This window comes from Channa argus, chromosome 9, assembly GCF_033026475.1.
Source record: "Channa argus isolate prfri chromosome 9, Channa argus male v1.0, whole genome shotgun sequence".
In the NCBI taxonomy this organism is placed as follows: domain Eukaryota; kingdom Metazoa; phylum Chordata; class Actinopteri; order Anabantiformes; family Channidae; genus Channa; species Channa argus.
This window is the reverse complement of record NC_090205.1, coordinates 16,073,280-16,097,260: the sequence shown is the minus strand read 5'-3', so window position 1 is coordinate 16,097,260 and position 23,981 is coordinate 16,073,280. Positions and strand designations below refer to the sequence as shown.

The following is a 23,981-nucleotide window of genomic DNA, read 5'->3' as shown; positions in this document are numbered from 1 at the left end:
TCATATGCTCCAGCTCTCTGAAAAGGCCACTGTGGCATCTTTTTAAAAATGTCAATTTTCAGAAAACTGTTAGTGCCTCATTCAATGCAAGAGCAAAATAAAAACTGTTGCTTGAGTTTCGTGTAGCTGTTTAAAATTCTGCTCAGTGCCGATCAATTGAAAGATCAGAGCTTAGCAAATGCCCAATCTCAAAGGAAAAGTGTGTTTGTTTAACTATTCTCAGGCACAACAGAGCCATTTGTTTAAGTTTGATTGATGCCTCCCCATTAATAAAACTATGCAATCGCTCTTAAGGAATTATGCAACGGTAATGACTCCCACCAGGTTGATTTGCAATTACTTTGGTGATAACCTTTTAAGTAGCAACATCATCAGAGGAAGACTAACCTTTAACATTGTTGTTAGTGTGACTGTAACACATAAATCAAGATGGTAAAGTTGGTAAAAGCGATATCTTCTAATCATTAGCATTTTTGCATTATCATTGTTAGCATGATTCCAAGCTGACAGTAGCATTTAGTTTATAGCACCAATCTGCATTAATGCAAATAACTTGGCTGTACACTTTCTTTCCTTCAGTATTTGGAAGAAAAGCTGTTATTTTGCAAGAACTCTTAATAAACCATATTTGATTAGTTAACATCATCAAAGTTTTATTAAGCTAAGTTTGTGATATTTATCACAATAGTTTATGTCCTTTTTGGCATTATTAACAGTGTAAATCAGGTTTTTTTGTAAGAGCAATCAAACATTTAGCCTTTCATTTTCAAGATAATTTGAAGTTCCAGCCTGTCTCCTAATGCTCCCTGTCACTCTCCCTCATATAATGTCACACACCAGTTACATTTACGCCCTGCGACTTGAAAAGCAAAGAAGGTTAAATAAGGCGGTGAGAGCACTGATTGTGTCCACTGGTTAAGAGGATAAGGGACTAATGTCAGAAATATAAGGGGGGCAGTAGTCGTAGCAAAGGAGCTCAGCCCTCTTCTCTGTTCTGTCATGGGAAACACTGAATAAAAGGTTTCAAAAGGCAGACCTGTCTGAGGGGGGAAAAAAAGATTCCCATTTTCATCAGAATACTGTCTGACACATTTGTACAGCTTCAAAGTCACTGCAAGCAGAGACTTCAAGGTATCATGTGTATGTTTTATCAATTACTAGAGATGTGCAAGAAAGTGAGAGAATCTGGAGATTGGAAAGAGAAAAAGGCCTGAAGAGGGGAATTTCAAGGTATCCTATGGGAATTTATGGCCTTGAAACAATTTTGGAAAATAAGAGATACGACGTAACAAAAAGGAATCCTGATAAAAATAAAGGAACGTGCGCATTGACATTACATAAACAAGTCAAATTGATTATTACCCTTGACTTCCACATTCTCCACTTTAGAAATCTTGAAAGGATATAAACACGTGTCTTTTTGTGCTCCAGTGGTGTCAGTCTTGGGCTTTATTGGCAGTCTGCTGCATAGATCGATTCTCTGTCCATCTTCTCTTGCCCTAACCTCACTACCACAGTATCAATGTTGAATACTTTCATGCACTCATTTATAATTTTACTGCTTTGCTGCCTTTTTTCTCATCTCTTTCTCTCTCTCTCTTTCTCCTCATCCTACTCCAGCCAGGAGCATTGATTAATACTACAGTAGCTGCCCATTACAAACTGTAATCAGCCACTAGAGATTAAATCGATTAAATTGAGCTTAGAGATTAAATCACTTAGTTTTCTATTTATAATTCCTGTAATTTCCTCTCGTCTCACCCTTTGCTGCTTGCTTACCAGACTGTACTTGTGTCTGTCCCTGTAAATGCATGCAGCACATGGACAGAGGTATATGGATGTGTATAGCAGGTGTAGGTAGGGGGATACACTTCTGGAAAGTGTTGCATTCATTTAGTAGGTGCCTAATGCTGAGGATGCCGTGACTGGCTGAGCACTAGAGAGGGGACAGCCAAACCCTCTGTTTAGCAGCTGAATGCTGCCAGTGTGCCTGCTTGGGAGCACTGGGGCAGAGGAATCGCTTTTGTGCCTTCAGTGAGCTCATCCGCTGGGAGCAGTCTCCACACATTTAGCTGAAGGTCTGCACCCTGCCTACTTGTATGTATGCCTGCCCAAATATATTCCATTCTGGGGACAAGGGGAGGGTTTTGAGACTCCCCTTTGTTCTTCCTGGCTCTGCTGTTGGATGTAAGTAGCTGTTGAGTTTAGCTTCAGCATCAGATTTGCTCAGATATTAGTGCTAGTGTTGGCGAACTTCACAATGGTGGATGTGTGTTTACCTTAGCTGCTTTTACTTATTGCTCTGTTGACTCTTTTGTAAGTTTGACTCAATCTACTATATTTATTGTGAAAGCACCATCCACTTATTCCTGTTAAAGTAAGCATTATGGCCTTTGTTTATTCTAGTCAACATTTTTTGAAGGTAGCTTTCTCATATACTCTGTTGTCAGCATACAGGTTTTAATTAATGGGACATTCCAGAGAGTAAGTTGGCGACCAAGTGAGTAGAGGAGTTGAGTGTTTGTGACAGTCTCTCTCAGCTGAGGATGAAGTAGAAAGCAGCAGCTTTGATAATGCTCTTCAGCAGGGCCAAGAGAGTATGGATCACCATGGTGATAGCACTGTTGAACAGTGTACAGGAATTGGAAGAGAGATCTAGTTACACTAATGCACATCACACATTTACAGACCATAATTTGAACAGGTGGTTGAATTGCTGTGTAATTAGTGGCTTATCAAGTTGTTCATTAGTTTTATTAGCCGTAGAAGATATTATCCATGTGGCGAGTGTTTTTTTTCTGGCTCTGTTATATTATATGCATCTAAAAACAAATAAAAAATTAACTGTAGTTTCAAAAGTAATTTTTAATACTTTATGTCACATTATTTGGTCTCATTTGGTCTGTGTGTGCAAGGACTTACAAACATTGCAGTCTGTATTGCTGTCTTATGACATTGCTGAGATTTGGTGACATCATGAAATGAGCTATAGCTTGACAGTAATGAGTCTTTTAAAGTAAACATTTATATACTTTGCTGTAATTGCTCTAGTTCTTCCCACTGTGTTTTTAGGAACAGTATAGGCAATCAGATCTTTGTAGAGCTCAGCAGGGGTGTTTGTGGGGACAGGCCTCTCGCTGCTGTCGTGTGCTTAGCTGTCACCTCACATCAAATAAAAAAGGGAATATTTCCGTCGTGACTTAGGGATACTGTTATTCTTCTGCTACAGTATACTGGTACTTGAACACACTGCCTCAGGCAAACTGCAAATGTCAGAGCACACTAGATTGCCTCTTATTTGCTCAGCCTCTCTCAGAGATGGCACTTATGCCACAAACTCTTTATCGCACTCTTTACCATTGTGTCAAATCTACTCAACATGCACCAAAGCATCTGCTTCACTTTCTCTCTTTTTCTGTTTTTATCCACAGCGACCAGCTCCACAAAGCTGGAAGACCTTAGCTTTCTTGATGAACAGCGCAACACCCCCCTGCGGACATCCATTCGCCTACCCTGGCATAACACAGGAGGAAGGCCACCTCAGGACTCTAAAGGTGACTGTGATATGTATTATGGCTATAGAAACTTGGATAAACCAACCAGAGAAAAGAGGGAGAACACATCAGCTAATAGATTTACAATATCAGCCAGGTGTTTTATTCCTGTCAGTCATACTATTAGCCATGTCAGCTTATACATGTTTGTCATTAGTGACGCAGATTGTTTGTAAAATGTTAAGAACTGTTAGTAAATAAAATGCATTTTAAAACAAAATGCCAGCACAATATAAAGTGCAATATGTAAGTATGTGGGCATGTTTTTTATTGTTTTGGCTCCATGCCAGTAGATAAGGTTTCAAATGACTCTGATAACTATGGGGATAAAGTGCTGTGTTTAATAGTGTTAGCATTAATAGTGTTTGGGGTTTTTGCATCCATACCAGAATAACAGTGTGGGAATTCTTATACCATTATGAGTTATAGATCATATCATAAGTGATTTATGTATTTTAACTATTTGTATGGTATAAAACCATTATATCCAGAGAGTTGGGCCAGAGAATAGTTGTAAACTATACATCTTGTAGTTGTAGTGTAAGTAATAATTGTAAAAGCAGTAATTGTACTTGTGTTAGTCCTGATAATCAGCTTTAAAAGAGTTCTTGAGTGAAGAAGTGCACAGCTGAGGTTTAATTAGTGCTCGAGTGGACAGGACAGGCAGGCCTCTTACAAGTCCACTTACATCGTGATTGTATTAAAATTTACTGGACCCGAAGCACACAATAAAAAAAAAAGACACACTTTTAAGACTAATGTTAAGATGTGGCATGGTATGTATGTGGCACAATCAAGCTGTGTCTATGAAAAGTGTATTGAACTCAGGTTTCTCACTGGAAAGGTCTAGTTTGGTCATTGCTTAGTTGTGTTATTGGCACATCAGAGGACGCAGAAGATCTTATAGATACATTGTTTTAACATGAAAAATGAGGGATTAGTTCCAAAAGCAAGCTAAAATGTGTTTCTTATCTTTGTATGAAAAAGCAGCCTCTCTGTCTTTGGAAAGAAATAGGATCACATAGTCATAATTTTAATATTTTTCCACTTTTCCTCAGCTCGTTTTTCACCCTATAAACCTGTGGACATCATGCTCAAACCCTTGTTATTTGAGGTGCCCAGCATCACCACAGACTCTGTGTTTGTGGGCCGAGATTGGCTCTTTCAGCAGCTGGAAGATGCCCTGAAGGCCAGCGAGTCCTCAGAGAACCATGGAGCTGTAGTTGTGGGAAGCGTGGGTTATGGGAAGACGGCCATTATCTCTCGGCTAGTAGCGCTGAGCTGCCATGGAGGCCGCATGCGTCAGATTGCCTCCAACAGTCCCAGTGCTGCGCCTAAAAGTAATCCAATTTAATATTTACCTTTGAATGTTTAAGAACTACATTAGTTGCAAGCTTTTAAGTAAAGCTGATGATTAAATTATTTCACAAAATATTGATTTGTGTCATGACGACAACTTGTAATACAAGCTCAATGTTATTTAAATATAGGTTAATCTATATTTATAACATTTACATACATATTTGACAATGTGTTTGTCTAGCAGATGGTGGGGGACCAAGTACAGAACTTCCTCTCAGCCAGCTCCCACAGCCAACTCCTCCGTCCAGTGCTACCAACACGATGAGGACTAACAGTTGCCCAGGGACGCCTGAGTTACAGCGGCGCAAGGAGGAGGCTGTCAAACGTCTGGCTGCAAAGGTACTTTAACCAATACTGTACCATAACCCAGGTTAAAAAATGTTAGATAAACTGTGCTCATCCTTGATGATCTACCCTCCAACACCCGTAAAGCTTGTTATGTCAGTCAGCCTCAAAAATGTTTGATAATATTGCTATCATAAAGAATGAATCCTTTTGTAAACAAAGACATATGTATCTGAGGCCTTCGGTTTACCAATTTTGCTAAACTTATTTGATATACTTATTCTACTTTCTCATGCAGTATATAGCTTTCCTTTTTTCCTTTTTTCCTGTCTGTCTGCCAGTGGTAGTCTCCCTTGTTACAGAGATGTTGGTGGTGTGCAGAATTGCTTCTACTATGTATGACATGCCCTGCAGAAACCAGACATTGGCTTGGATCAGTTGATTTATTATTCTGTGTGTTTGTATATGATTTATGGATGTTTATGTTTATTGTTTTGATATTCAGCCTATGAAATATGGCATTGTCTTCAGCAGTGTGTTAAGATGAAAGACAGTGCTGCCATTGGACTTTCAGAGACCTTTATTATCACAGGCTTGTTTGAATTTAAAAGCAGTGAACTTGACCATGAAAAATGAGTCCAGTATTAATGTCTGCAGCATATCAATTCTGCTGCATGACTAAGTACTAAAAACTTCTTCTTATGCCATTTTTGCTCATACATGGAAGACATTTTTGATGTATATGATGGTCTTTGTCTGTGTTGGCATGGGAATGCATTAACAGGTCAGTCAGGATAACTGAATGTGAATTCTTTTGTCCTACAGAGCACAATTTTTTGTCTTCATGTAAAAGTTACACCTTAAATGCTTCAGCACTTTAAGTTCCATTAGCCAGGCCAGACATCCAAAGGCCTAATAGCTTTTTATTATTTTCAGAATTTTGTGTACACAAGGTGTACACAAGGATCCATTTACTTATTTATTTTTCTAATTAATTCTGGACATTTTAAGCCTTTGTTGGACAGCCAACAGTAGAATGATGACAGGAAATGGAAGGAGAGTGAAATGGGGAATATTATGCAACAAAGGTCCCCAGTTGGATGCTGTGCCTGACCAATAGCTATGGCAGCCAATTTAACCCTTAGGCCAGTAGAAATGTTTAGTGGGCAGATTAATGCAACTTCTTTAGTTTTATAATTATTAGCACTCTTACATTAGTGAGATGCTGCTATTTAAACTTGTCATAGTTGTGTGCTTTTTTCATTCGTACCATCTTATTCCTTCCCCTCCCTTACCTTCGGTAGCAGAAACGTTTCTTTCAGCCTTCATTTCTACATCTTTAGTGAGCACTGCCTACGGCTGTTCTCTTGTGCTGTTAATAAAAGGACACCATGGCGTGCTTGTAGTTAATTGACTGTTTACTGTACAAGCTGTTTAAACCTACAGATCTTTAAAACTCTCAAGCCTTGAATAATATTGTCATGCTTTCTCTGTTGAGAGTTTTATTAAATAATGTTTTGAATACTTGGCACAGCTTTGTAATGCATATCTTTTACTCAAGTATTTCATCGATGCTGTTTTTTACATCCTGGTGTCCCTGTAACACAAGTCTAACACTCTTACCTCGTCAGGACCCCCACCACCCCCGCACCCCAACCCACTCCACACCCCCACCCCCAGTGGTAAAATTGTGAAAGAGAAAATCCACTGCATGGCTTCCGTCACTGGCATTGCTAATGTTCATACAGCAGACAGCTGACTTCATGCTACTGTGGCTCATCTAAATGTGAAATGCAAGCGGTATCCCTCAAGCCAATTATTGTGTAAAGTGTTTCCAACAGGCTCTCTCACAGGGGCTCTGTTCCTGTGATGTGTGAATACTGATGCAACACTGAGCAGCGTCTGTCAAATTCTCTCAGTTCTTTTAAATCCTTGATTTAAAGTGGCCTCACAACAGGGGCACTGAGGCCATTACATTTGATGGCTTGCCTCGAGTTTTATGCCTTTTGTCCTGTGACAGTAGCAGATTTAAAGTCATAGTTTCTCAACAATAAATTCGTTGTTACGCCAATAGATAAAGTACTGCAAAGTGTTGCATCATTTGTTGGAATTCTTATAGCTCAATGATGAGTCTATTGTCTGCATGCCTGCCTGAATGCCTTGTGCTCATGCAATTTGCATTTACAGTGACACATAAAATGTCCCAAAGTCTTTTCAAATTTTCAAAGGCCCAAAGCTTGAGGTGAACCTATGTTTCCACATACCTTGGTTGTCATCATTATGTTCCACATCCCCAACAGTGTGACATTTGGCTGTGGAGGAAGTCCATAAAAGGACCTCCGTTTTTGGGTTCCTATGGCCACTAAGTAGACCAGAGGGAAGACTTAAAAAAGCTGGCCAATCAGGACAGATTGGGTGGGCCCTAAAGACACAGGAACTAAATGAGTGATTTAAATCACTTGACCTGATGAGCTGTTTAATGAAGAGCTATTATAAGATAAATAAGCACTTTTTAAAATTGAAATTCATGCATCCACATTGTAATAGAACCACTGAATAAAATATAAGCCCTAATTTATGCATAATATGGCCTCTGTAAGTGCATGATCCAGGGCCAGAAAATTCTTTCAGCTCCTGCAGTTAGAACAGTCATAATTCTCCCAGGCATTTTTATTTCCTTCTTCATTATACCTGTCCATCTTTTTTATTCTAAATCAACCCTCCTTCGCTCACTGAAACCTGCTCTGACACAGAAGATCCTTCTTTTAGTCTTCCTCCTGGGATCCAGTAGTTCCTTTTTCTTATGGAATGTATTTGAAGTGTTCAGGATTCGGCCAAAAATCCCTTTCGTGTGGACTGGGATGGACACACTCCCCTTCTCAGTTCGTTTGTCAGAAATACTGTAATATATGGCTTTATGGAGGCTACATCCGCAAAGATTGTTGGTTTTTGCAAATGCTTTGAGGTTATTGATTGTCCCCAACTTTGCTTATTTGTCACTGTTAAAGTCACTGAAAACTACCCCCTTTATTAATTTACACTCTTCATTATATACTCTAACATGTTTTCATTGATCCTAAGTCTTAAAAACTCTGTAATTGTTTTCCTTTTTGCATTTCAGGTGGTGGCATATCACTACTGCCAGGCCGATAATACATACACTTGCCTGGTACCAGAGTTTGTACATAGTATCGCAGCCCTGCTGTGCAGAGCACACCAGCTTAGTGCATACAGGGATTTATTGCTGAAAGAGCCCCACCTCCAGAGCATGCTCAGTCTGCGCTCATGTGTCCAGGACCCAATGGCTGCATTCCGAAGGGGGGTTTTAGAACCACTAGCTAACCTTCGCAAAGGTAAAATATAATTGTCTAATATTACAAAATGTAATGTTTGCAGGGTTCTTTTGTTGTGACTCCTACTGGCAGTTTTAAATCCTGCCTGCTGCTCTTCTTCACCTTTGTTTTTCTCTCACTGCTCCATACTTGTTATGGCTGCATCAGTGCAGTTTGGTGTTCAATGCATGTCAAGTGAACCCCAGGTTTTTCCCACTTAATGGAAATTTGGAAGATGTTATGTGAAGTATAAAATTTTTTATTTAGAATTTATTTTTTGCTAATGTACATTACAAAGACACAGTCAGTTGCATATATTAATGCAAAGAAATGTAGAGTTAAACTATTAGAAGGTTTACAGTAAGCTTTGAAAATGATAGAGCTCTGCAAAATGTTATACTTTTCTCCCTGATTTCCCAGAGACCTAAAGTATAACTTTTTTTTTACAGAGCAAATGTAACTTGACATTTTAATGGGGAATACAGTGGGAGAAGAGGCTGTGTAGTTGTTCAATTCAACATCAAAGTACTAGCGGCAATGAAGACTAACTGCTGCCTCGGCTCATGTTGTCTTCTGTCTGGGCCTTTTTAAAGGCTTTTCACGTATGAACTCCGGACAATGTCCACAGAAATCAGCTATAGGCATTGTCCAGAGTTGTGTTTCACACATGGAACACACAGCAGGAAATTGTCAGAAGCATTCTCATGGGAGAAACGCAACTTGATTTTAGTGCGGGGTCAGTGCATTCAGGTGGCACAACTTGATAGAAAATATTGTCTGCAGGAAACTATTTTTTGTTTAGAGCATTGGAGCCTTGCATCTAAAAACAAAAGAGAGAGCGAGCGAGACACAATTGCAGTCTACTAGTAGAAACATCATTAACACGCCCATTCGCTTGCTGTAAATCCTTCCCACAATTCGGAACAGAGCAGTATGCTCCATGCACAGGCTCTTGCACATAATTACAGACTTGTGTGATGGGAGACCCAGTAGGATAAACTTCGTATTATCTTGTGAGTGTTTCATTCAGGCATTTGCATTCTCATATACCCAGCCGCCGGATGTAGTATGGAGAGTGTCAGGATTCCAGTGTATGTGTGAAAGAGGCTTTTGTGGTTTAAACGCAATGCAAAAACGACAGCTGACAGTCATGTCCAGTAGCATCTCTAGATCAGCTCATGCCTGGCTTCAGTCCTAGTTATCTGGACAAACCTTTAAGGTATCCTAGCAGGGGCATGCTTCTATCTGTCATAACCTCTGTACTGGAGTGCTGCAGGGCTCAGTTCTTGGTCGTTTTCTTTTTTTTTTTTTTTTTTACATCTATACTACATTCCTGGGTTCAGTTTGTCCTCTACAGCATCAGAAAGGTCCGACCCTTTCTCTGTACAATCTGATCATACCTTATCTCGATTACTGCAATGCCCAGTCGACAGTGTTGACAGTGGCATGCTATTATATTATTATTACTAAGGTCCATTCGTGTGCACTGATTTGCTAAACGGAACCCAATGAACGCGATCTTTCTCACTGATGGGGTCCAACTATTGCCAAAAGTGTGGGACAAACCACAAAACCTAGGATGACAGAAGCTCACTGGGGGCCCTACTATCAGCTTAATGTGTCACAGCTCTTATTAAAAGGACGTACGAGAGAGTAAGGCTTTGTTATTACAGTAAGAGGGTCTCTCTCCTCACGCTTACCATGCTACACTTTAGATGAGATCGTATTGGGGTGATAGTGATAAACTTGTGTTTATTATTATTATTATGATTATTATTATTATTTTATTTTACTTTTTTTAGAGCGCAAGATTCCAGAGGAGGACCACATCATCCTGATTGATGGGCTGAATGAAGCAGAGTTTCATAAGCCAGACTACGGGGATACCATAGCCTCCTTCATCACTAAAATCATTGCCAAGTTCCCATGCTGGCTTAAACTTGTGGTCACTGTTCGGGTCAGTTTATTGGTAAGCAACAGCAATAAAAATCTTGTGCTAAGTTGTCTTCTATCACCCAAAATACATTTTTTGGGGATACCTCATACGACACATGACGACATGATTAAGCACAGAGCCTGGGATAATAATGTGATGGTTAACTCACTGACTGACTGATTCAGAATTCATAGTAATAATTCTCAGGCAGAATCCAGATTGAGGGTACTGTCCATCAGCATGCAGTCCACTGCAGTGAACGTTTTAATTCAGTTTGTGGTAAAGTTCTTTCAATAAGCTAATTTTGAATTCAGCTCTTATATAGTCACATCTATTAATCTGTCAGCAGCAGTTGATAACTAAGCTTTAATGTTCCAGTCGACTGCAGACAAGACAATTTGCTGATGTCTGTGAATGGAGTGTAGGTGGGCTCTGATTGATGCAGTACAGCAGTATAATTGACCTCTGACCTCTGAACTTGCTCGGCAGTGTCTTAGTAAGTTGAGGCATAGATAAAAAATGGTGAATCATTAACATTGTTTGTTAAGGCCGTTTGAAAAGAAAGTCTTAAAAATACTTCTGTTTGCTACCACAGAATCATTTGTGCACGGAAATGTACTGAGAGTGTCATAGTATGGTTTTGTGATTTGGATAGTTTAATAGGATATCACCGTGAAAAAAGAGTTCAATATATATGGTGTATCTCATGCGTTATAATGTCCTATAATCTTTGAGTGACTCTCAGTTTTATGTGTGTGTGTGTTAGCTGTAAGTTGTCATGGTGTGGAAGAAAGAAATGTTATGTCATTGTGGAAATGTTTATCTAACCTAGAACAGGCAGAGGATTGGAGGATTAGAGTGCATTGATTTCTCCAACCCCCAAGGCATAATTTTAAATGATGAGCTCTGGCTCTGGCAACAGCTAGCCACCATCCCATTCCTCCCCTGCTTGTTAATGCTCTTGTTACCTGTCATGTTTCGCTCATAGCCACATTTCCAACTAGTGTCTGCTTTAGCCTTATAGCTCAGCATGTTTGTGCCCCTGCTGCTCAAAAACACCGCTCTGATTGTAATTGCACACAATCAAAATGTTTGAAGAATGCTTTTGGCAAATCTAGCCTGTAATATGAAATACAATTTTTATTGCAGAGACTAGACAATAGCTTATTGTTATGTTTTAGTATAGAAATTTTGATGCATCTCAATTATACATTCAGATTTATAATGAGAAGCTACATTGCTTCTAAAAACTGTATCCTCAACTAATAATAACTTTATAATAATGACTGATAATAACTTTATCTTGTGTTTTCAACAGGATATTACCAGCCTTCTGCCCTTCTCCAAGATATCCTTGGATGACTTTTCTGACAACAAAGAAATAAACAACGACCTCAATGCATATATTCAGTACCGTATCAACAGTAGCAAGGATATCATGAACAATATAAGCCTGAATGGCAAAGCTGACCCTGTCACAGTTAGCAAGCTCAGTAGTCATTTGATCTCACGCAGCCAGGGCTCTTACCTGTATCTCAAACTCACCCTGGATCTATTTGAGAGAGGCCACCTGGTAATCAAAAGTGCCAGCTACAAAGTTGTGCCCGTTTCGCTGGCTGAACTCTACCAGCTACAGTGCAACATGAAGTTTATGACCAATTCAGCCTTTGAGCGCTCACTCCCCATTCTCAATGTGGCACTTGCCTCACTGCACCCTATGACTGACGAACAGCTTTTCCAGGCCATTAACGCTGGCTTTATCCAAGGGGAACTGCAATGGGAGGACTTCCAACAACGCATGGAGTTGCTGTCATGCTTTCTCATCAAACGGCGGGACAAGACGCGCATGTTTTGCCACCCATCCTTCAGAGAGTGGCTGGTGTGGAGAGCGGATGGAGAGAGTACTGACTTCCTCTGTGATCCCAGGTCAGTCCAATTCTTTGTGCATAAATGAAGTAAATCAGCAGGAATATAGAATATAGACTGTTACAGGCATCTTTTTATTTATGTTTTTTAAACTCTGGTGCAATTATAAAACATTTGTGCAATGTTACACAAATACACCTCAAACTGTCTGTATGAAAAATAGAAAATTAGGCCTTAATGATAATTACATCGCAGAAATTATTTAAAAATTTTGTTACAAGGTAACAGTAGTTTTCCTTGAGTTTAAACAATAAGCACAATGTGCTGTTTTACTCTCCATAGGATTTTGCTTATCTGTTTTATTCTGAATCAGTTGTTTATAATTCATGAATTATCTGTCTGCTGTTCTACATGCATATAAACTAAAAAAAAAAGGACTTTGAGTAACAAATGCAGCATGACTCACATCTTTGTCAAGGAGGAAATTGAGTTTTCAATGTTTGGTATTTACTGTAATCATAATGACCCACTTTTTATAATGTATTGCAACATTTTTGTCACTAGCAAACAATACTTTGTAAAGACATGCAAAGACATGTGACATACAAAGTAGTGTACTGACATACAAAGATCCCTGCTGTAGAAGAAACATTTTACTGAAGGAGAAAGCAGAAAAACATAAATATACTTTTTAACCTGTTGACCTTTGTAAACCTTTTACATAATGTATACCACCATCTGAATCTACCATGTATTAAATGTACATTAAAGTTAGAGAACAAATGGAAAAAAATACCATTGCTGCATTGTATTTGTCTGTTAGCCTACTTATGTTCTTTTTCTAGGTATGTCACTGTAATTAGGCCCCTTACTCACATTAACGTCATTCATACGTAATACAATGCTGTCAGTATTACGCTCGCGTACAGCGATGACTGTAAATGGACTAGTACTAGTTTCATGTTCCGGTCATTCACAGCTTACACAAATGCTAAGAGTCCGGCACAGAGAATGCACATGCATACAAAAACTGCACTCACTGCACTGCGTCTTATGTTTGTGCCTAGGCACAAATGGAGAAGAATTTAACTAGATGAAAATGATCTGCAATCATGCATGTCCTTTTAATGAAGTCTGGATTCATTAGTGCCAGAGTCCCTGAGTGAAGAACGAAAACATAACTTAGGGGTTTTACACTCTCTCTCATCCTTTGTTGGGGTATTGTTAAACCTTTTTAGTTTATTCAAATCAATTCAAATTATTTTAAAGAAATGGGCTCCCTGTGACAATGCCAAGGTGCCATTGATGACCACAATGAAAGGTTTAATGTTGATTGGGGCAAATAAACACCAAATGCATCAGTGGATTTACATTTACAGCCTCTCTGTTATTTCTTAATCCAGGACTGGCCATGCTCTTATGGCTTTCATGTTGTCCCGCCAAGAGGGGAAACTGAATCGTCAGCAAACGATGGAGCTGGGACATCACATCCTCAAAGCACACATCTTCAAGGTACCGCTATGGAACCTACACATTCTCTTTACATTCCTCTTCAGTTGAAATACATCCTTTTGAGAGTTTTCACCATTTATGTGTTTGTGACAATGGTTCAATAGATTGTGAAGGCCATGGGATGTGAATAACAACAAAGCTTGTGCAACTCCATTTCACTGACATTTTGTAGGTGTGTATCTTTGTTCATCCCTATGTGTATTAGTGTGTGTGTTTGTGCTTGTGTGCAGGGCCTTAGTAAGAAAACAGGTGTCTCATCCAGTGTACTGCAGGCTTTGTGGATAAGCTGTAGTGCTGATGGCCTTTCGGCTGCTTTGGCCTCCCTGAGGAACCTCTACACACCCAATGTCAAGGTAAAGATGTTCTACAGCTCACTCACACATAAGATCGACATAGAATCAGAAATTATTTATTGCTAAACTTCAAGTGTGAAATGTGTGTGTGTGTCAAGCTCTTTAAAATATTGTTTAGACAAAGTAAGCGATTTGAAAATGGCTCAGGAAAGTGGTAGTTAATGACGGATACTTAATCATATATTTGACTATTGCTTGGAATGTAGTCCTAATGGTTGATTAAAAACAATCAACATATGACTTGAAATGATTGTTATTCAAAGTATTAGTGGTGGTCTAAAGTAATGTAAAGTTGCTCTGATGTCCTCCCTGAGTGCCTTTGTGATTGTTCAGATAGCAGTTAAGTTGTAAATGCCCAGACTAACAATTAATAATAACAAAACTGCCATGAAAGATGCGCATTAACTCAGAATGATGCATCCTGCTGTTACCACAGTTCATGGTTATGTGTTTTTCTGTAATTCAACGAGCAAATGCCATTACCACAAAGGCTAAACAAATACATAAATAAGTAATGTTGGACTGAGTTTCCACTGTTGCCTAGGGCTTGCTCAAGGGGCAGTTGTTGGGTTCTCTCTATACATCTTTATAGTCTTGACTTTATTCTGTAGAGTGCCTTGAGAGGACTTTGTTATGAATTGGCGCTGTATAAATAAAGTTGAATGGAATTGAATTGAATTAGAATCAAATAGTTTAACTATTTTCCAGACCTTTGACATTTTCTCATACCATTTAACATTTATTTAGTAATAAACGTTTAACCTTTCATATTTAACATTTCTTAAATTTCACATTTTCGAAAAATAAATTTTATTTAAATTTTTTACAGATACCATGTTTTGTTGTTGCTTATGTGAAAATAATATGTGACATTACATAGATCAGTGTGCCGGCATTTAAACACTATTAGTTAATTAACATTGTTTGGTTGGATTACATTGAATGCCAACAACTTATTTGGTTGGTTAAACAGAGCCAGTACATTCGGTTTGTATCATTGTTGTGATAATACTCACATCTTGTGGCTCAATTTGCAGACTATATAGTCCTTTCCTTATTACACACAGAGATTGCCTAGTTATGCTTGAGATATTGCCAGGTATTTTCAGGCTCATATAAGCCACAGGGAAAATTAAAACATGTTTGACGAAATTGGGAAGAAGATAACTGATGAAACGTGTGCTTAGATAGAAAAAATGGGAAAGAGTAAGATACATTTTTATCTTTTTTTTTTTTTTTTTTATTAATGTGGTTTTAGGATATTCTTTTGACCCCTTAATATTACTAATGATTTTTTACAACCCCACAAGGGTACTGTAATGATTTTTATTTATATTTATATAAGTTTATATAATCACTAGTTTGACACATGTTAATGTTAGTAGTAGAACTTGTTTCTTCCTCCTTTTATATTATACTCCAGTCGTGTTTGAGTGGAGAGAAAATAATTTGCTTGAAAAAGCTATTATGTCCAAAATAAGTGTTCTCGCTTGAAGCTAAATCATCCTGCATTTGCATTTTTCACTAACATTACTTTCAGTACTTGTCATCCTCACTGTCTGTTTGTATTATGGTATTTTGTATACCATCACTCAAATGACCTTTTCCTCTTCTCTGAGGGAAAATAGACAACCACTGTTAATTCTTTTCAGAGGATCCAACAAATAACACACAGATTTAATTTCTGTAGTCAAATATTCACTTGGCTCTGTGGTTCTGTTTGGCTAAGCATTTCTCATTGATTGTGTTGATTTGGTTTCTGACCTTTACTTGAAGAAAAATCTCAAGATTAGACTGAGACAATATAAGCTTTGGGAAAGATCCTAAATTTTTTAAATCCAAGTACAGCTGTTTAAATTAGTCATGGACAAAGGTATATCTGCAAACCCTTTAAAGTCATAATCCGGTTTAAAAAAAAGTGATGTCCTTCAATTGATTTAAGTTCTAAGAAACATTAAAAGGCATCTTCTGTTGTCTCAGAAAAAAACTACTGGACACTGTTTGATACCAGAACACAGATGGTAGAGTTATACTTTGATAACACTGTTCCCACACCAGCTGTCCCTGTTTTTATTTTTATTTGTACAATCAGGTGAGCCGTCTGCTGATGCTTGGAGGGGCAAATGTGAATTATCGTACGGAGGTCCTGAATAATGCACCAGTGCTTTGTGTTCAGTGCCACCTTGGTCACCAGGAAATTGCCTCCCTGCTGCTTGAATTTGGTGCCAGTGTAGATGTAGTGTCTGAAAATGGCATGAACCCTCTCAGCTTTGCATCTGCTGCAGGACACTTGGGATTAGTCATGCTGCTCTCCAAGAGGGGTACCAAGGTGAGGAGCCTGCTTTTATGACCAACTATTATATTATTAAGAATATAGAACTATCCACTGTGTCATAGAGTCCGAACGTCTTTAGACTAAAACCATGTTTACCTGCACAGACTTTGCTTGCCCACCTCACCATGCAGTAGATTTATGCAAGGCCATGGTGCTTGTCATTCTGTGCCATAAAACCAAGACTATTGTGTTGCTGCCAGGTTAATCATGTGGATAAGAGTGGTCAGTGTGCATTGGTCCATGCCGCTCTTCGAGGACACCCAGAGATTATCCAGTACTTGCTGGAGCTGGACTGGAGTGCTCAGGAGCCACAGCAGGACTGCGCTGTGAAGAACAAAGCTCTGCAGCAGGCTTTGATAGCAGCCTCCAGCATGGGACACACACAGGTCTGACAGACGCATTATTTTCCTTCACACACAATTAACCCACACAAGTTTCTACACATATAATGAAGATTATTGAACCTGTAAGGGTTTGATAAAGAAACTTGGCTGAGGTTTTTAACGCCCACCTAATGAGATGATAACAAAAGTCTGCTTTTGGTCCACAAATAAAATTCACCAAACAGCCAATTGTGTGGCCTTTTCCTTAGAATATCTTTTTTTTTTTTTCTCTCTCTGTTTCTTGTCCCCGGAAATACACATGCTCCTCACAACCTTCAACAAGGATTTTATAGATTTTATCCTTAGTTTCAGAGGAAACAAAAATAAAATCTGAGCTCATGTTGTTCTAAATGATGATAGCCCCCCTTAACTTTGAAGTGGTATTTGTCCCTGTCTGTCTGAAAACAGGATTCAGAGATGGATCATAGTGCCGTGCTTTCAACGGCACAGGTGTTATGTTGACTCAGGGTTTATTTTGGCTTTCTCATTAGCTGGGATGGGATCCCGAGGCCCACATCAGAATAACAGAACTGGGCCAAGCTAAGCTCTCAGCCTACTTGTAGAAAGAGACCCTGTTAAAGTTCAACTATTAATCAGATTGGACTCAACTCACGTAATCTCTTGGTGGCTCAGGCACCAGCAGTTCTCTAGTCTGCTGTGATTAATTAGAAATAATTTCTGCTTTTTTTGTCAGTACTCAGCTACATGATTATTATGTTCTATAACCTCTTAAGCTTTATTTGAAATCTTATGCTGAAATAGTATGCCATTAATCTAAGTTTCTTTTTTGGCAGGTTGTGAGCAGCTTGCTGGCTTTGAATAATGAGCATGCTGTGCAAGTTGATGGGTACGACACTCTGTGGGGAGAGACAGGTATGTTTTCATCCATCTTATTTGCAGTATGTGGCTCTTGTATTAACACCTGCTGTTTTAGCATTCTGGACCCCACTGCTGTGATCGCACGATACAGGGGAAGGTCTTTGCAGTAATGCTCTCTGTAATGCTGGCTGTTCCAGGTTTTCTGGTAAAAGCATTACTTACTGTTGTCATGTGGGTTTCTATTTAGTCAACACAGCATTTGCTCTAAACAGTCAGTAACTGGTAAGCCAGTAACTGACTATGCATTCCTAGTCAGTTAGGTACAGTATACCCATTAAAGTGATGATATGAGGTACAGTATGCTGTCATTTATTTGATATGAGTGAATTACATTAACAGGTTGTTCTAATGTTTTGGCCACCAATAGTAAAATGAATGTGGGTGCCAACAGTTAAACCATAATTTAATATAATGCACTCCAGTATGACCCCACCAACCGCTATCGCCTCAGTAATAAAAATAGTAGAATTATCACTTATCTGACAGTTTCAACGTAAAAACTGAGAAGTTATAACCTTGCGTAAATAGAATCATGGCAGAGATGCTGCATTAGATTGCATGTGTGTACCTAATGATGTTGCTAATGACTATAAAAAAAATCACTTTTTTGTCTAAAATGACACAATAGACTGCAAGACCACCCTTGCAGTATTACCATGGACTCTGGAAGGATCCAGGCATCTTGACTTTTTCAATCATTGCAGATGTTACATGGTGCACTGCCTGCACATGATCGTATAGACAATACAGTAGTATGCACTACAGTGACAAGTTAAACGTGCTAAAATGATTTGAGTTTCAGACATGTTGTATGATTCGAGGTCTCTCATTGTCAGTGTACTGTAAGCTTCTGCTCTGAGAGTTTATTGATCTAGAGCTATAAATGTTCAAACTGCACTCCTTCTAGTTTGAATGTTTGAGCGATGTCGTTTGAGCATTTTTTTAAAAGAAGGATTGTACCACAAAAGATAAAAAGAGTATTAATAATAGTCTGTCTCTGTGGTAAGCCATCAGGATTTAGTACTAAAGGTTTAGTGCTATTAAAATGTAGGTCAATCTGTTCATGGAGAGGTCATCCACAGTCTGGTTACCTGTTGAAACGATAATATTTGTCTAAAGCTTAGAAATTGATTAATAAACCTGATATACAGCTTAGCTTGCTGTGACTATTGCTTTAAATTATTTAATTATACTTTCACAAACATTAGAGCCACTACCAGCTGCAGTTCAGTATTCACCTCCGTGTTTACAAAGTGGCAGTTAAATCAGTCAGCGCTGCATGCCTTCCAAACTAATAAAATGGCAGATCACAGGTAGCAATAGGAAGGTGCTCAGCTGACTCTCAAACCTTTCATACAATTGCATATTCAGTTATATTTGTACCCTCCAGGCACTCATTTAAAACAAGATCGTGGCTAATCTGTATTCATAGGAAATGGGTCAGTCGGCGCCATAATGTTTTTCGCCAATGTGTTTTCCGTAAAAAAAAAACTTCTGCCAACAATGAAGATTTACTGGTATACTACGCATAGAAATTGAGGAGTAATAATGACTCCGCTCATCATGACTAGATACAAACAGAAATGATTTCCAATAAGCAGTATATTAAATCTCTGTTTTTTCTGCAGATTTTATAATCTGATGCAGAGAAAAAACAAAACTGTCAAGGTTCCTAAAATATCCCCCTAAAAACCAGCTATTCATCATTGTCTCTAAAACAGTTTTCAGATAACAACCTGTCGCAGTGAAAATTTATTTCACATTTAAAAATTAGTGGAATATTACATCACTATGCAAATAGATCCACTGTCTCTTGTGTTTAAATAGAGGCAGATTGGATTGTACATCTGTGCAAACTTTATCTTTTAAACCCCCCTTGTAGAATGCAGAACTATTTGCCGTTATGCAAACAAAAGTCATTTAACTGCAAGAATCCTTCTCACTGTTGGGAACACACATCACTGGTTTGGGTGACAGATGAACAAATTCTTTTGTTGGAAAAAAATGTCATCTGTCAGAACTCATATCATCTTATCAGATTTATTTTTACTTCTCTACTCTACAATATTTACAGATGAGTATAGACCATTACAATAGGCATTGCAAAAATAATAACAAATAAAGTAGCCAGTGAGTATGTCTGTGTATTTGTGACACTTGTTGTCAAGGCAGCAAACTTGATAACATGAATTTTGAGTGAGGATTTATGATCATTTTGCTAATGCGTGTTTATTTCTCTTCCATGATTTACTATACAGTGATCAGTACATTTCAAGTTGTCAAGTTGGTTTGTTCATGCTAATGTAGCTCTCCGTTGAGTGCTCCATCTAAACTGGCTACCCACAGCTCTAGATGTTCAGTTTGAATTCTAATGCTTTTTCTTTTATTTTTGTAACGTTAGTCTGCCTTAAATGCACAAATTAATGCTCTTAAAGGGTAGTTTTGTAGTTTTCTGGATTCCCTACTGAGGCAGATGGTCCTGGTTTTCTTCTATTATTTCCTTCCATATATACAAAGAGTAAGAACATCCATACTGTACAGTATGGGATAGCAATATGTATGCACCAAAACTAGCACCTTTTTTTACATTTTTGATAAAGATGTTTCTCTCAATCAGCTTTTGTAGAAATGATTCTTCATCTAAACTATCAGGCTATTCAACAAGAAGTCATATTTAAATAAATAAATGCCCTGCAAAAAGTAAAGTCACCTATTTACAATATTTCTTTCAACCTAGAGCAGTGAGGAAATGTTTCGGAATATATTAAATGAAAAACATTGTGTAGAGCAAGTGATGGCAAAGAAAAGTATGAACGTGCGCTCGGGGAAAATAGAATTTTTATTTTACTTAGCAATTGCTACAGTACATCCCCAAGGCAAAATAAACTATTTTACACAGTCTTGCCTTTTATAAGTTGCCTGCAACCTTTTTTAATTAATACTTTGTTGATCAATGAATCAGACTTAATCCAGGTGTTTATACACACCCCGAGAAACCAAAAGCTTAAAAGCTTCAGCAGCTGTTACATTAGCAAGGCCAAACTCACAAACCCCAAACAATGTTTAAACGTGATTTTTGACATAAATAAAGGTTTTATTAGCGTTAGTGAAATGGTTCCAGGTTACTTTTTAATACATAAAGCTTTCGATAAAATGTAATGTCAAATGTAAGTGTAATGTCTTTTGGCCAGTCTTTGTGTACAGTGCAGTGTTTTTGTGTCTCCTCAAGACAATGTTAAGGCACTTTTATACTTGAACTGGAGGAGAATCAGTGTAAAGCAGAGTCGGGGCTGATTGAGAGCTTAGAAAAAAAGAAAGAAAAGGCCAGGGTTTTTATATAATACTGAAGTCGCAAGTGTTCTTAAACAGAGAAAAATGTTGGTTAGATTACACCCAATTAAATAATTGGATTGACTTGGCACAGAAAACTTTTAAGAACAAAACGCGTTGAAAAACAGGTAAAAATTCAATGAACAGTACAGCTGGTCATAGTATGCTTATTTTAACCCCGGACCACCTCCAGTAATTCTAATACTGTTCCCAGGATTACAATCAAAGCCTAAGTTTAGCTGTTCAGTTGTTGTTCTTCACCGTGCTGTGTTTGAGGATATCCATATTCTGAGCAGATGGAGGGTGTGGTTGTTGGCTCTGATGACTGTTCAACCAGATGGATGATGTCAGTCAGCTATGGGGGCTCAGTAGCATCCTAAATCTCTCAGAGGTGAATGTGAGAGCAGAACTGTTGTGATTCTTACGGTGGATTTCTCTGTTTGGACAACTCATTTAAGACCGACCCATCTGCTGCCATACATCAGTAGCCACTGATTAACCATTTCGAGAATCTGTCTCTGTTGTGACTGTAGAGCTAAATATGAGCACAAAATAATAACGCATTTCCCCACTTTGAGTAAAATGAGTAAATTCCAGTTAAGCTTAGTCTGAAAAAGCTACAAAATATAAGCAAAACTGGGGGCTTTAGAGAATTTTTTGACTTCGTTGTCTAATGTTTGTGAGCTGATGCATAAAATGACTGAATTCTCATATCTCTGTACAAAACCCAGGGAGCTTTAGGCAGAAATTTAATGAGTTTAATAAGCATAACATAATTGTCTGTTTGAAACTTAATTAGTACCCAACATTAGCCTGCATTTCTCTGCTCATCGTCTCTCTATTTATCTCTGTTCCTATTCCACATTCTTGTAGGTTACTGAAGTCTGTGTGCAGACTGTTATCGTGTTGACTATACAGTGTCCTCTCCAGCTGAGTGTTCTTAAGTGGAGCAGTTTAAATTCCACTCTTATCTCACCACTGCGCTGTAGCTCTACCCTAACTTGTTCCTCTGTGTTTTCTATTCTCTCCTCTCTTTAGCCTTGACGGCAGCATCAGGGCGGGGGAAGATAGAGGTTTGCATCTTGCTGTTGGAGCAAGGGGCCGTGGTGCAGCAGGTTAACCGAAGGGGGGTGTCTCCTCTATTCTGCGCAGTCAGGCAGGGACACTGGCAGGTGAGACCTACTAAGTGCCTCTTTGTCAACTACCTTTCCTTAACACAGCAAGACTTTTCTGCTTCTAAATCTTTATTCTGTTGTCCAGACTTTAGAGTGAACCCTGTTCTGGTTAATTTAGGATCATGATCTCTGCTACGTTAACATACCAGGTCTGTGTGAGTTCTGTGCTCTTTAACATGTTTCACAACTGTTTTTTTTTCTGTTTTCTAGATTGCAGAGCTGCTGTTGCAGCATGGTGCTGACATTAACATCAGCGACAAACAGGGCAGGACCCTACTTATGGTGGCTGCCTGTGAGGGTCACCTGAGCACTGTGGATTCTCTACTTTCTAAAGGTTGGTTACAACAGCACAGAACACTCCACAGTAATCTCACTCAATATGCATTTTTCTTTTTAAATGAGGCTTTCACTGACTACTGTTTGTCCAAAAGGTGCATCTTTAACTTCGATGGACAAGGAGGGACTGACGCCCCTTAGCTGGGCATGTTTGAAAGGACATAAGAATGTTGTGCAGTTTTTGGTGGAGAAAGGTGCGGTCATCGACCACACAGACAAAAATGGACGAACTCCATTGGACCTCGCTGCATTTTATGGTGATGCAGAGATTGTGAGTGTAATACGTTTAGGCTTGTTGACAACATTCCAGTACACATCACCAGTGCATTCCCTGGCATACAACACAACACAACACTCTTCATTTAGCAAGAACTTCCCCGTGGCATTATAGAACACATACCATACTGCGTTAACGCTGCCTCTGACTGTTGACATGGTCACGTGTTTATTACGCTCTCTGTGTTCTAATGCAGGTCCAGTACTTGGTGGAGAGAGGAGCAGTGATAGAGCATGTGGACTGTAGTGGGATGAGGCCTCTGGACCGGGCCATAGGCTGTCGGAACACATCGGTGGTAGTGACTTTGCTGAAGAAAGGGGCCAAGCTGGGTAAGAACTTACTGTACATTTTATTATGGCATAGTAAGCTAATACGCTACTAATAATTAGTACTAACATAGGACTAGTGTGACCCAACTGCAGACACAGACATGCGCATGTGCCCTTCCTCTTCTCCCTCATGAGCTGCTTTGCTAATTTAAGAATATGACTTATCACCTAAATGACAGTCATAGAGCTATCTGGGTCTGCAGCTTATCTGCATTGCACTCTGAATTCACATTGTCTCAGAATAAAGAATGAATATGAAGTAGCAAAACTTTAACATTTCCTTGGAGCATGGTTAAGCCTGCATGCTTTTTCTGTGTTAAATACGAGGCTATTTTAAGTAAAGTCACATAATTGTATATTGTCACGAAGCACTTTGTAGCATATTTTCATTTCTCTAGAAATGACTTCTTTTGTTGCATGACCTCTTTTCTCCTCACTCTCTCCCTCTTAACTGCTTTCAATAAACTAAGGCAACAGAACATCACCTTACGATCGATCAGGTACAATCTTTAGGTAACTTTACCCTGATCACTTTATTCTCTGGACATTAGAACATCTGTTGCCACCAGTAACAACAGCGTAACATTTCTCTCTTGACTTCTCTCCTTACTTTCTTCACCCACAGGGAATGCTGCTTGGGCCATGGCTACTTCCAAACCTGATATTCTAATTATTCTTCTTCAGAAGCTAATGGAGGAGGGAAACCTACTTTACAAGGTAAACTGCAGCTGGCATCG

General features: G+C 38.8%; 1 protein-coding gene across 11 annotated transcripts in view; it reads left to right on the top strand.

The window, feature by feature from the left end:
* tanc1b (tetratricopeptide repeat, ankyrin repeat and coiled-coil containing 1b) overlaps window positions 1-23,981 on the top strand; it is an 84,732-nt gene that overhangs the window by 56,018 nt on the left and 4,733 nt on the right. For 6 of the 11 annotated variants that reach the window (XM_067517071.1, XM_067517066.1, XM_067517070.1 and 3 more), the window contains 17 exons: window positions 3,432-3,554; window positions 4,613-4,894; window positions 5,098-5,255; window positions 8,323-8,554; window positions 10,336-10,502; window positions 11,788-12,395; window positions 13,739-13,847; window positions 14,078-14,200; window positions 16,293-16,529; window positions 16,736-16,921; window positions 17,713-17,791; window positions 22,166-22,299; window positions 22,513-22,636; window positions 22,734-22,909; window positions 23,112-23,244; window positions 23,715-23,744; window positions 23,870-23,961. In XM_067517071.1, the coding sequence (XP_067373172.1) occupies window positions 3,432-3,554; window positions 4,613-4,894; window positions 5,098-5,255; window positions 8,323-8,554; window positions 10,336-10,502; window positions 11,788-12,395; window positions 13,739-13,847; window positions 14,078-14,200; window positions 16,293-16,529; window positions 16,736-16,921; window positions 17,713-17,791; window positions 22,166-22,299; window positions 22,513-22,636; window positions 22,734-22,909; window positions 23,112-23,244; window positions 23,715-23,744; window positions 23,870-23,961 (2,993 nt within the window). The remainder of the gene's footprint in view (window positions 1-3,431; window positions 3,555-4,612; window positions 4,895-5,097; window positions 5,256-8,322; window positions 8,555-10,335; window positions 10,503-11,787; window positions 12,396-13,738; window positions 13,848-14,077; window positions 14,201-16,292; window positions 16,530-16,735; window positions 16,922-17,712; window positions 17,792-22,165; window positions 22,300-22,512; window positions 22,637-22,733; window positions 22,910-23,111; window positions 23,245-23,714; window positions 23,745-23,869; window positions 23,962-23,981) is intronic. The other 5 variants (XM_067517075.1, XM_067517067.1, XM_067517065.1 and 2 more) reach the window with 4 other exon arrangements.